We start from the raw sequence: 12,114 nt of genomic DNA, 5'->3' as shown, positions 1-12,114 counted from the left end.
TAATAATTTTTTATTTTTCTACACATTTCGACATTAATTAATTTATCAAGATAGCTAATTATGAATTGCTGTAAGAGCAGGTATGCAACGCTACAACCACATGTGACGTTGCACCACAGCTGTTATACTCGGTGAGGGATCATGATATAGATTCTAAACCCCGCCATGGTGGTCTAGTGGTTATGGCTCTCAAGTGCTGACCCGAAGGCCATGGGATCGAATCCCGGCCGCGGCGGCTGCATTTTCGATGGAGGCGAAGATGTTTAAGGCCCGTGTACTTAGTTTAGGTGCACGTTAAAGAACCCCAGATGGTCGAAATTTCCGGAGCCCTCCACTACGGCGTCTCTCATAATCATATGGTTTTGGGACGTTAAACCCCAGATATTATTATTATATATATTCTCACAATGCGTGAGACAGACAGACAATGAACTTTATTTGATCCTGAGGAGCTTTCGCGGGAACCCCTATCGGGGACCCGCGGAGGCCGCTGGCCGCGTCCAAGTCGGGGCTGGGACACCGTGATGTTCCGCCCATTCTTGGGCCCTCTGGATTGCCTGGATTTGTGCCTGGAGCGATTGGATCTGCCAAAATTTTCAATGTGTACGTTCGCTGTTACTGTGTTGAACCTGTGGCGCATACCCGCAAAACATGAACTGTGGTATGCGGGTCTGTGCCACACGTGACTGAAGGAAAGGCTTTCATGACGTACGCGACAGGCGTTTTGAGTTATTCATGTCATGACCAGTGAAGCGTGTTCGTCATACAATGATTCGCTGCTATGTCAATTTTGATATATTACAAGTTATGGAGACGACCAGGAGAGCGCCCAGACGTAGGCGGCTAGGTAGATAAACGGCCAGAGTGCCTGAGGCTCGGTAAGAAATGCTTCGCATTTAAAAACATTCTGTCAACGCAATGTAATATACGAACAAAGTAAATTAAGAAGAGAATATGCTGATGTTATGTAATATACTTTACGGCGGTAGAGGAACATGATTTAAACAAGAAAGGCGGCTTTGTATAAACCACGCGGCCGTTTTAAGTACCATTTTTATTGAGAAAAAGTATACTTCCCTCGCCGTCGGCGGCGCCGTAAGGTTACGTATAAATTCCAAGGGCTAACATCGCCCCACGCGTCGTATGTTCTATGTGCGAGCGAATGCGAGTGAGGGCAGCCGACGATCGCGGCTCTAGTTGGGAGAAACGTGCCGGCCATGCTCCATCGCGCGAAAGGCCTACGCGGAATCCAGGATGGGGGTTTGCGTGGCTAAGGCAGAAACGACATACTTCGAGAGGCTGGGCATGGTCGTAGGCGCCCCGTTTTGACCTCTATCAGCCGATGGCTCGTACTTTTACCAGAAGGGAAGCTTAGGCGGGTTTGTGATAATTCATCATGGAAAGCGCACAGCGCTAAACAGAGGACGACGGAGAACCCACGTACCTTTGTACGTGCTGTGTCCTTACCGCTGAGCTCGCGTGGAAGCGACAGACAGCGAGAAGGTCGCTTCGCTCGCCGCAGTGGGTGCGTTTCGTTACGCCAGCGTTTTGCTGAGTTACGCCAGGTCAGATGCTAAAGGAGTTATTATGTTAACTTGCTAGGTGTGCCTACATACAGCAAAAGAAAAAAGAAAAGACCTCTTTGACCTTTGTTCACCAGCATGTATACAAAAGTACTATTGACCCTTTGTCGAACGTGTAAGTTCCCAGCCGTCACGCACCAAAGTAAAAAAAAAAACCATCCAGGCTTTAGACATGATCTTGAAACTACTTCAAATTGCTATTAGAAGTTTGAAGTAGTTTCAAGATCATGTCTAAAGCCTCGATGTTTTTTTCTTCTTTTACTTTTTTTACGGCGATTTGAAGAAGCATTTAGTATATGTTATTGCTTCCAATTATTTCGCTTGTGATGATTATCGTTCATCAAGACTTCATTAATATGCTTGCGACGTTTATGTCAACATGTTTATAACACATAAGAAAAGACCAATTAAATTGTTTCCCTTGCATCAGTTTTCTTTGTATCAATTCAGTTGTTTCCGCTTTCATTTCCTTTGTATCACGTGTGAAAGTAGCACTTTACCCCGGTGCGTAAGCGGGACACACTGTCGACGTTTTTGAAGAACTTCACCGTCTTTTACAAGCGGAAAAAGAAGAGTCCCTCAGGAAGTAGCGCACTGCGGACAATCGAAACAGTAAAATCTCAGTAGAGCAACGTTGGCCTCCAAAAATAAGGTGGGGTGCGCTGCTAAATAGTAACCGTTGCTCAAGGCGATGCAATAGCCCGGAGTGCGGCACTGAAGGAGAGCGAGAAAAATGCATTAATTTGTAAGAGAGGGTGACTGCTTCTTGCCGTGCAGACATGAACGCTAACCCACATCTGCCTTAATCTTTTGTACTCAAAAAGTGGCTTAATTAACAGACAAAGTGAAGGGTACCAGCACGTTACGACGCGAGCACAAGAGGAGAGACGCGCAGGAGAAAGGCTGGACTTACAATTGAAGTTTACTAAAAGAAGGCATTCACTAGAAACGTGTATCATGAAACCAACTGGCCCAGAATACCACACTGCTAAAGCGGCCTAAAGTGTCTGGTGTTTCTTAGCGTGTCAATGTAGCGTTGCAATTAGGCCTTTAACTTCTAAGGGCACATACTGATTTCATGCAATACTTGTTATTACGCAAACTGACACCTATTACCAAAAGAAGCAAATGCCTGCGTTCAGTAACGGCCATTTTTCTGAATAGGAGGTTAATAGTGAATTTACAGTGTGAACGAACGCTCTAAGAAAGGATGGTTAGCCGATGGGTTGCCGAACTGAGCATGAAATGACGGCCACTGCTTGTCTGTGAGAGAGAGAAATAGATGAAAAGGAGAGGCAAGGAGGTTAACCTGGTGCGAGTGACCGGTTTGATACCCTGCACATGGGGTGGGGAAATAGGGGTAGGAAAGAGGACAGAGAGAGAGAGAGAGTGAGATCTGTGCGTTTGTGTACCGTTATTGCACCTCATAAGTACACGTTAGTGTTGTCTAAGTGCCGCGTGACCCGAGGTTTGAAACTGCAGAAGGAGAAATCGGCGAACACCACCGTCACCTGAAAGGAAGGATTCTCGCAACCACCCTGATCTTCATATGGTAGGGCGATCCGAAGCAGTGCTCTAAGCCCAACGTACACCAGGCAGTAGGATTTATGGGCAACTGCCTAAAAGGTCGGCCGCTCGCAAAGAGGCTGCGGAGTGCACTTACAAGATTGCTTGATTCCTTCTGGGCGACAGCCTCGCAATCTTTGAAGGTGCAGTTTGTTGTAGAGGCGGGCCTGCAGCCATAGACTACGGAAATTGATCGTTTGCTCAGGCGACTTTCCTACGGGCCGAAGGCAATCATTGTGAGTTGGGGATGGTGATTTAATTTACCCTATACCATTTGCTTTGAAGGAGAAATCAAACAATAACGTGGAAGACGTACTGCGACTATTTTTTCGGTCAGGCATTAATTGCTAGACTGCCCGAGCCACGTCAACCAATCAAATGGAGTCGAGCGTTTCAATGCAACTGCTGCACCTGATATGTCGTTGCTGTTAAACCTGTTGGTAAATGATGAAAGGTGAACAGTTTGGTTAGCCGTTGCTGGCTCGCGCAAAACTGGCGAACAAACATGATTCACGTGATTTTTCTTGAGGGGCAGTGCGGGTCCCGTTTTTGCAGCTGCATGGAACTTATATCACGCCCTCCTTATCCTTTCATTTATTTCGTTTATCTAGTACAGTGTACATATAGTAATCACTCCCCAAGATAGTCTAAGTGCGAGAGCTATAGTTAGCATGTCAAAGCAGTTGTGTAGTATTGAAAGACGCAATAAATCAAGTTACGCAATGAAAGCGCTTTCAGTGGTCGTAAAGTTACCCACCGCGGTGGTCTAGTCGTTATGGTGTTAGATTGCTGACCCGAAGGTCACGGGATCGTATCCCGGCCGTCACGGCCGCGTTTCGATGGAGGCAAAATGCTACTATAGTGGCCCATGTGCTTAGATTTAGGTGCGCGTTAAACAATCCCAAGTGGTCGAAAAATTCGGAGCCCTCCACTACAGCGTCTCTCATATTGATATTGTGGTTTTGGGACGCACAACTCCGACAGTCATTGCGATGATAAAGTTTATTATTATTTGATCTTCGCGATATTGGAAACCAGGCGAGACTTGTATGAAAAAACGCTGACTAGAAATTATTATGCCTCCCTACTAAGCAACGAAAATTGATGGCCCCAAACAGTACGAGAGGCCTATTCCCCGAAATGAACCAGATCTGAAATATTAACAGATAATTTGTCATACACGCTTCCTTCGGCCAATTGTAACCAGCAAATCCTAGACCATGGATACTCAGGCTGCGATAAATGCACAAACTAAAAAATAAGTGTAAAAAAGCTCTTTGGTTTTCCCATGGCTAGCACCCTCGCATCTGATGGGTAAGAGTGAAGCGTGGGTAATGCAAATTTCTTGCTCCCCGCCTTTCTATTGCAAGCAAAAATTATAATCGCTGCAAGAGACGACCGATAACAACTGCAACAAATAAACTGTCTTAGCTTGCGCTGCCTTATTCTCGTATCAGATGTTTCTATGTACACCAGATGGTCAGAAGCAGTGTAAAGTTTTTAACGAAGCCTTTTCTTATTGCACATGTTAATGGGGTACTGACACAAAAATTTTGGCCTCGCGTTTTTTTGCTGCAATGTGTTGCTGGGGGCCTGTTAGTCATAACACGGCACATTGTTTTCTGCAGCGCGCGACAGATGATTAATTACAGGCTCCTCATTACCGACCAGTGTCAGTTTCGGTTTCAAAAACGACAAGCCTCCGGGTGCAACTATCACCACCTAGCGGGTGTAGCGCTCGATCACGTCAGCACACAGAACTGTGACGCACTTCCGCGCGGTTCGCGAGCAGCCGCCGAGAAGTAGGCTGCTGAAGCGAACGCCGCAAAAAGAAAAAAAAAGGGGGCTATGACATCATCATAACTTGTTGCAGTGTGGTCACGTGAGGGAAGTAGGGGGGTCACCGAGGGTCACCTTTGAGGGTGTCAATAGAGCGAGGATGTCGATCGCTCACGCAAACTTCAAAATTCATTAAAATACCTTACAAGCTATATTCGCTGTTGAAATTTTGCAGATGATATACGCATGTTCACGGGAATCGATCCCGCAAGCTATCTCGGCCGCGAAATTTTCTGTCAGTACCCCTTTAAGCTCGATGTTTACTATAATAAAGGTTTTCTACAGCCGTAAAGGCTAGAGTGTTACCCATGCAACCACAAAACGTCCTTAAGATTGCACAAATTTTCAGAATGTATGCATTTGCACATACTAAGGCGCCATGCAGTTCCCAGTAATCTCAGGAACTGTGCACATGGCCCTAAGATAAATGGTCAGTTTACTGCCATTCGGGTATGGTAAATATCAGGTCGAAGTGACAGCATTTTTTACACCTCTTACCAGTGTACAAGACGGCAGTGGTGCTGCTGGCGAGGAAAGTCTCAAAACATGATGTGCACACTGTGGTCACAGAAAAGGTAAATATATAATATTTAGTAAGATGTGATGACCACACCGAGCAGCTTTCTCCGGAAGCAGCGGGCAGTATGCTGGAGAACATGTTTACTTTGCTCTGCCTGCACCAGTCAAGCCTAAACACCATGCGCATTTTATTGAACTTTTAGTAGGCCTATACTTGAGTTCATCTGCTCAATATACACGTTTGGGAAGTGTTGCATGTTACATCGTATTGCTCTTAAATAAATTACAACACCATTCTATTATTCCGTGTTGCAACTCCGATGTCCAGTACCAATGGTGCCGTTAGTGGCGAGCGTACAATATATATATATATATATATATATATATATATATATATATATATATATATATATATATATATATATATATATATATATATATATATATATATATATATATATATATATATATATATATATATATACCATAACGCCACTGTCACCGCTGTTTTATCGGCATCAGTACGCCTCACACATACTGTAGTGCGCCTCACGCATTGAACACCTCGGCGTCAATTTTCAATGCTTCATGTGCTGAACTGTTGGAATGATGTCGATGATGAGAAGTAGGTCTTGCGTTGAAGTTCCCACAGCGGCAGGCACATTGCTATTGGGGCAACTGTAAGTTATTCTCCTTCGCTACATGTTAAAGAAACTCGGGCGGCACAAAAGTACCATAACTAGTATGTCCCATTTTTCAGGGATATTCACAACCGGCTTTAAAACGCAGAGCACCATCCGGAACCAATAACTTCTTGAGATATTTGGAGACGTTGCTTAGGTTTCAAGAAAGTTCTGGTAGGGTGATACGCTGGTGTAAACACCGTGAAATTAAACTGTGGCTGTAATTTTATTTTTTATAATTTCGACCATTTTTCTGGGCAGGCGCCCAGTTTATAATCTTAGTTCAATTATTCACCAGACCAACACTACTTTGTTCAATGCACACCTATCAATATGCTAGCGACTTCATCCTAAAGGCACTGGTTCTGCAATTTCAAAATGTTTTCAACAGGGAAAGTGAAATTATGTCACATCAGTGGCTTCTTAGCTTTTGTTGGCGCATAGTCACATGTGCACCAGCATGCCCTGATGTAAATACTCGTTTTCAATTGGTAATGGTTTTCGTTGCCGCGATTTGCTTCATTGAAAGAAAGCAGATGAGGCCGCCATTTGAATAACCATCAAAACTTTATTACCTGAAGCATTCATTTCATAAACAACTTTATTGAAGTATAGATGGGCAGCTTGTCTTTTGGTGAGTAGTGTGTCTAAATTTTTAGTTTAGTATATGTATTGTCTAATGTTAATAGATGTGCGTATTTCTGTACTTGAGCCACATTACCACAACCAAAAATGAAAGTCGCACAACAAAGCCAAAAGAAGAAAGCAATGTCTACAGCACCTTACTCACGAATATATTGCAACTGTATACGTCCTTTGATGTAGTTAATTATCAATGTTATATGAAGGATTATTGAGAGCTGCTTACGATCCATAATGCGCGTTCAATGTTCAAACTGAATTCTTGAATCGATAGTTGAGCGTTTACGCAGAGTAAGAGCTCGCAAATATTACCCCTGGCACCCAGACTATTCTCTAGAAGAAAATTAACGTGGCAGTACGTAAATGACAGCCGCACTGGTGTAGGCAAACTTTAACTGCGACGGTACTTGAAATCAGCGCGTGTGTGACACAGCACGATCAACGGTTATTAGGCCGGGGAGACGAAACTTCTCTCGTAGGCCTCGAACATCTCATTCGTGCCATACGCTGTATCAAATTGAGCATTGGCTGCGAGCTTTTTTTTTTAACGGGAGTTAGAACTTATCGCTCAGCACGAAAGAAAGGAAAGCGAATAAAAAAAAGAAATGTTTGTAGGTGTAATAGGTGTGTGTGTATGTGTTCAAGAACAGTACGTATATATTTCTTTCGAAAAAGGAAACAACTGTTAACTTTATATTGCAGGCTACAAAGAAGCTTGGTACAAGTACCGGCAGTACGAAGGCGCGCGCACGCTCAGTAGTGGCGCTGCGGAACTGCGCGGTGCCGTAATTGTGTCGTTTTGTTTGCACTCGCGGTGAGCTAGCAAACCGAAGGAGCTGAGACACGTGCGCGCCCTCCCCCTCTTGCCCTCCTACCCGCCCCTGCTTTCCTAACAATGGCAATGATTGAGGCTTCGCCTACACGCAAAAAGAAAAGAAAGAAAAAGCAACAGCGAAAACAGAGGCGCTACGATTAACTTGCGTGTAGGAGAGGCGATACTTTGCTTTTAGATGATGTCGTTGAGTTTTTGTTTTCTCCCCTTAGTCCCCGCTCTACGAGGACTTGTAGTCTAGTCGAGCTGCATTCTCTTTCGGCGTTGTGAACAGTTTTGCTCTTGCAAAGAGTCGCCCGAGAAAGTGCACACACTTGCCACTTGAGTTCCCCTCAATATTTACGCTTCAACAACAACACAATAAGGTCGGCTCGCGAGTTTCCCGCATAGAAATGTTCCTACTATTCGCGGACGCATTGAGCATTAGCGTTCGTAAAAATTTGTAGGAAGTGAGAAAGTGAGATTTTGACGCAGTGGCAGTCGACCTAATACGAGGAAGAACATAATATTCGAAAAGCGGGAATTATTTTGAACAGGAACACTAAATGTACTAGAAAAGTTCTAAAGTTCTTTCTGGCCATCAACTATGCGAGCTGCCCGGAGGCACGGGCGTTACGTTTACTCGGCGCTTCTTAAAACTTGGCAGGTCCATGCGCCGTGCGTTACCACGCTGACGTAGAGCATTGCTTTAAATACATAACTGGCAGTCGCGTTAGTAGGTGGATTCCTAATGTAGCTGCGTATTTCCCGCTTATTTTTAGTTTCAAAGGTGTTTACGTTTCAACTAGGCCTTCTATCTCTGGTTCCACCTCGGTTGCATGGGCGAACGACAGCGTTGTTGTAGCAGGCTACACAAATTCATTTCGACTGTCCACGTGCCTCTTCTTACCGAGAAAAGGGCGCGTCGAGCGTTCGCCAGGCGACTCGTTTACACCTTGCTTGCGCAAAACGACGCGCAGTGCGGGTCCTCATGAGCCCACGTTTGCCATAAGCGGACTGTACAAACTCTCTAGCGGCACGACCTGCGACGCGGTATTGCTGACGAGCGACTTTTGCGGCGTCTCGTACTGCCTGTGCTTGTAACGGCGTGCCGCCATCGTGGCCGCGCAGAGCACGAGAATCGCGGTAGACACGATGCCTAACACAACGGCCACGGCCACGTTGCTCGTGTAGTGGATGCCCTGGAGCATGAAGCTTGCGTCCCTGGTTCGGGCGCGGGTGCACGATATCTGGATGTGCGCATCACCTTCGTCGTCCTTCACTGCGATGCAAAACACGTAGCTGGTCTCCGGCTGGAGATTGTTGATCGTGTACGACCTGTAGAAGCGGCTCACGGTCACTGACTCGAATCGTCCTTCTTCGGCGCTACTCACGGACTTGGGGCTGGCGCCCGCCAGCGAGTCCTTGCCGTCATCAGGTTTGTACTGGATCTCGTACTGGGGAAATGTGTTGCGTGCCGTGCCGTTCCACACTACGGTCACCGACGTCGAGAGTATTCCTTGTGGGAAGATGTGGATGTCGATGTTCTCGACGACCAGGTCGACCACCTTGATCACGCGGCCGAGCCTATTTTCAGCAACGCACGTGTATGCTCCCACGTCTACCGGCCTCAGGTGGTAGATGGTGATACTGCCCGGAGGCTTAAACTGGACGTGCACGTCGTTTCCGGTCTCGTTGCAGACGCGACCGTTGGGGAGCAGCCAGCGCACTTTGGGCTCGGGAAGGCCGAGGGCGTAGCACTGGAACACCTGCGCGTCGCCGATCTTTCGTTGCACTGTGCTGTTCACAGTGCCGACGAGGAATGGTGGGCACTCGAGGCGGTACTTCGTCCAGGGATATGTTCAGGAGGCCGCGGCCGACCATTGATGACGGCTTGTGGCAGGCTAGTTCCTCTGGTTGCATAAAGCGAACGGACGTGTTTGATAGGGCTGACACGGCCTCGACCACCCAGCGCACGTTACAGTCGCACAGGAGTGGGTTGCCGCGCAGAGAAACATTCACAGGTGCAGACAGGTTACGGAAGAGCTGTTCGCTGAGCGCCGAGATGTTGTCGCGGTGAAGCAGCAGCTGGCTAAGGGACGGAACATTGACGAACGCCTGAGCGTCCACATACTGCAGCCTGGCGTTGTCGTGCAGGCGCAGCACTTGTAGTCGAGGCAGCTCGCGGAATGCGCCGCGCTCGATCACCGTCAACGTGGGGATGTGGTCTGCGAACAGCTCGACCATCGGCAGGCCCACAAAATTGCCTGAACGGAACCCCGTGAGTGGGTTTTTCCCAATGTGAAGTGTGTGCAAGCCTTGCAACTTCTGCAGGGCCGAGGCCGGCACCCGTGTCAGCTGGTTGCTGTCGAGGTGCAGTGTGGTGAGATTGTCCAGGCCTAAGAACGCCTGATCGCTGAGGCCTCGAATGCGGTTGTGAGCGAGCGACAGGTAGCGCAGCCGATGAAGTAGCAGGAATACGCGCGGGTACACGTACGAGATGTGATTGTGCGATAAGGACAGGCTCTCAAGGGCGAGCATGTCTTGGAACCATTCGGGATAGATGGAGGGCAAGGTGGTTGCGGTCCACAGTCAGCACACGCAGTTGACGCATGCCGTCGAAAACACGCTCTTCAATGAACTTGATTTGCACGTTGTTCATGAGAAGCGTGTCTAAGTGCACGATGCCCCTAAACACGCCGTTGAATAGAGTCTTGAATTCGTTATGAGACAAATCCAAGAACTTTAGCCTGCTGATGTTGTGAAATATGATGCCGCGGCCGAGCTGCTTGATATGGTTCCGCGAGAGATCCAGTTCGACCAGACTGCGCAGCGTCGGTATCTGGTTGTGGAGGTCTGTCAGCTGGTTGCTGTTCAGCAGAAGAGCCTGCGTGTCAGATGGAAGGCCTACAGGCACCGTCCTCAGTCCGCGGCCCGAGCAGTTGGCTGTTCGCAGGTTCATGCCCATGTTCATCGATGGTTCGACGCTGCACTTGCACACCACGGGGCACTGAACGTCCCACGATGTCTCACCGGTAGCGTTGTTGCACAACGCGTAGCAGCACGAGAGTAAAAATACCACAAGCTGGTCCAATCTCGTGAGCGCCTTCCTGGATTGCTCAGGTGCTGGCGCTGTAGTCGCGCTAACTGCAGAGCTTGGACGGTTCATGGTGTGTCACGGGTGCTCCAGGCGACTTGGCCTGGCCCATATGATTCAAGTGTGCGGCTTGGAGGCTCGCCAGCAGGACACCTCCTGTGGTAGCTCCGAGGTTGCCGGTGGCCTCATTGTCTCACCCAAGGAACTCATCTGTGGAGAAAGAAAAAAAAAGATGCAGCACATTAGTGCCCGAAGAAAACTTCACAACAGAACGGATCTGCAATTGTAGGTACTTAAGAGCGCAGACGGACACCGGCCCTTTTCGCGATCAAGCGCACTACTTCGTACGTGGCGTTCTACACCTATCCGTGCACTTGGTCGCGATAAGTGTGACGCCTCTCCTCAAACGTGCGGACTGACGTTACGTGGGACCATGAGCTACCCTTTACATGCCAGGGTAGTCGTCATGCCTGGAAAGCCCGCGATATACGCACAATTACTCAATTTAATCAAAGATCCACATCGTAACGCTTGGCTCAAGCACAAAGTACGGCGTATACACTAGACGACTGCTTCGCATGAAAGTAACTCCGACAATGTGTGGGATCTGCAGGAATCTTGCTTTGGAAGCTTGCACTCTGAGTCGTCTAAAGTGCACTTGAAATTCATTCTGCAGTGTTGTCATCTTTCCAATACAATCAGTGCACCAATCTAGAAAAATTAAGTCAGAAACCAAAGCAGAAGCAGACGAAAAGAATCGTCGACACGCTGAACAGCGGCACTTTTAGCACTCCTCTTTTCAAACTTTGGCGTGACCCGTCAGGAGAGGCGACTGTGAAGGGACCTTTTTTGGGAGGATGGGGGGGGGGGGGGAGGGGAGGGGAGGGGAGGTGGAGGGCGGTTTTGGAAGGTCGCAGCAGGGGCTTACAGGCGGCTCTCCGTGTCAAAGAAGTGCCTTCAGTACTTCCAACACATTCTTGCTTCAACAGCCATTTATAACAGCGCACACACACGCACGCACGCGCTGGAAGAGGAGGCGCCTCTCTTCGATTGGAAAGCCGAGGTCGGTCGCAAAGCTCGAGGAGAAGGTGGAGCCAAAGCGCCCTCTCGTTCTAGACAGAGGTAACACGATTTCATTTTCTCGGCTCTGCTCTTCGGTCTCATTTCGCTTGATGTCGACCGCTCCTAATGTGCGCCTCTGAGCCGTCGGCGTCGGTTTGCAGCGCCTTTATTCCTCGCAATCCTTTCTCTACTTTTTCACCGCGGATCCCACGCCCTTTCCTTTGTTATCGAACATTTCTTTTATTTACCCTTAACGTTTTTGTCCCTTAAATGTCCTTTTTTTCTTTAGTTGTCATTTCTGCACTATCGATT

At 47.7% G+C, this 12,114-nt stretch overlaps 1 protein-coding gene across 1 annotated transcript in view; it reads right to left on the bottom strand.

Annotated features, from left to right (window-relative positions):
- Positions 1 to 6,738: 6,738 nt before the first annotated feature.
- Positions 6,739 to 12,114, bottom strand: part of LOC119396933 (leucine-rich repeat neuronal protein 1-like) — a 77,175-nt gene continuing 71,799 nt past the window's right edge. Inside the window, 3 exon segments of the mRNA XM_037664319.2 lie at positions 6,739 to 9,478; positions 9,480 to 10,220; positions 10,222 to 10,950. Coding sequence (XP_037520247.2) covers positions 8,633 to 9,478; positions 9,480 to 10,220; positions 10,222 to 10,812 — 2,178 coding nt within the window. The 5' untranslated portion in view covers positions 10,813 to 10,950 and the 3' untranslated portion in view covers positions 6,739 to 8,632.

This window comes from Rhipicephalus sanguineus, chromosome 6 (genome assembly GCF_013339695.2).
Source record: "Rhipicephalus sanguineus isolate Rsan-2018 chromosome 6, BIME_Rsan_1.4, whole genome shotgun sequence".
Lineage (NCBI taxonomy): Eukaryota > Metazoa > Arthropoda > Arachnida > Ixodida > Ixodidae > Rhipicephalus > Rhipicephalus sanguineus.
Note: the sequence above shows the minus strand (reverse complement) of the source record. Positions and strands in the feature narration are given on the sequence as shown.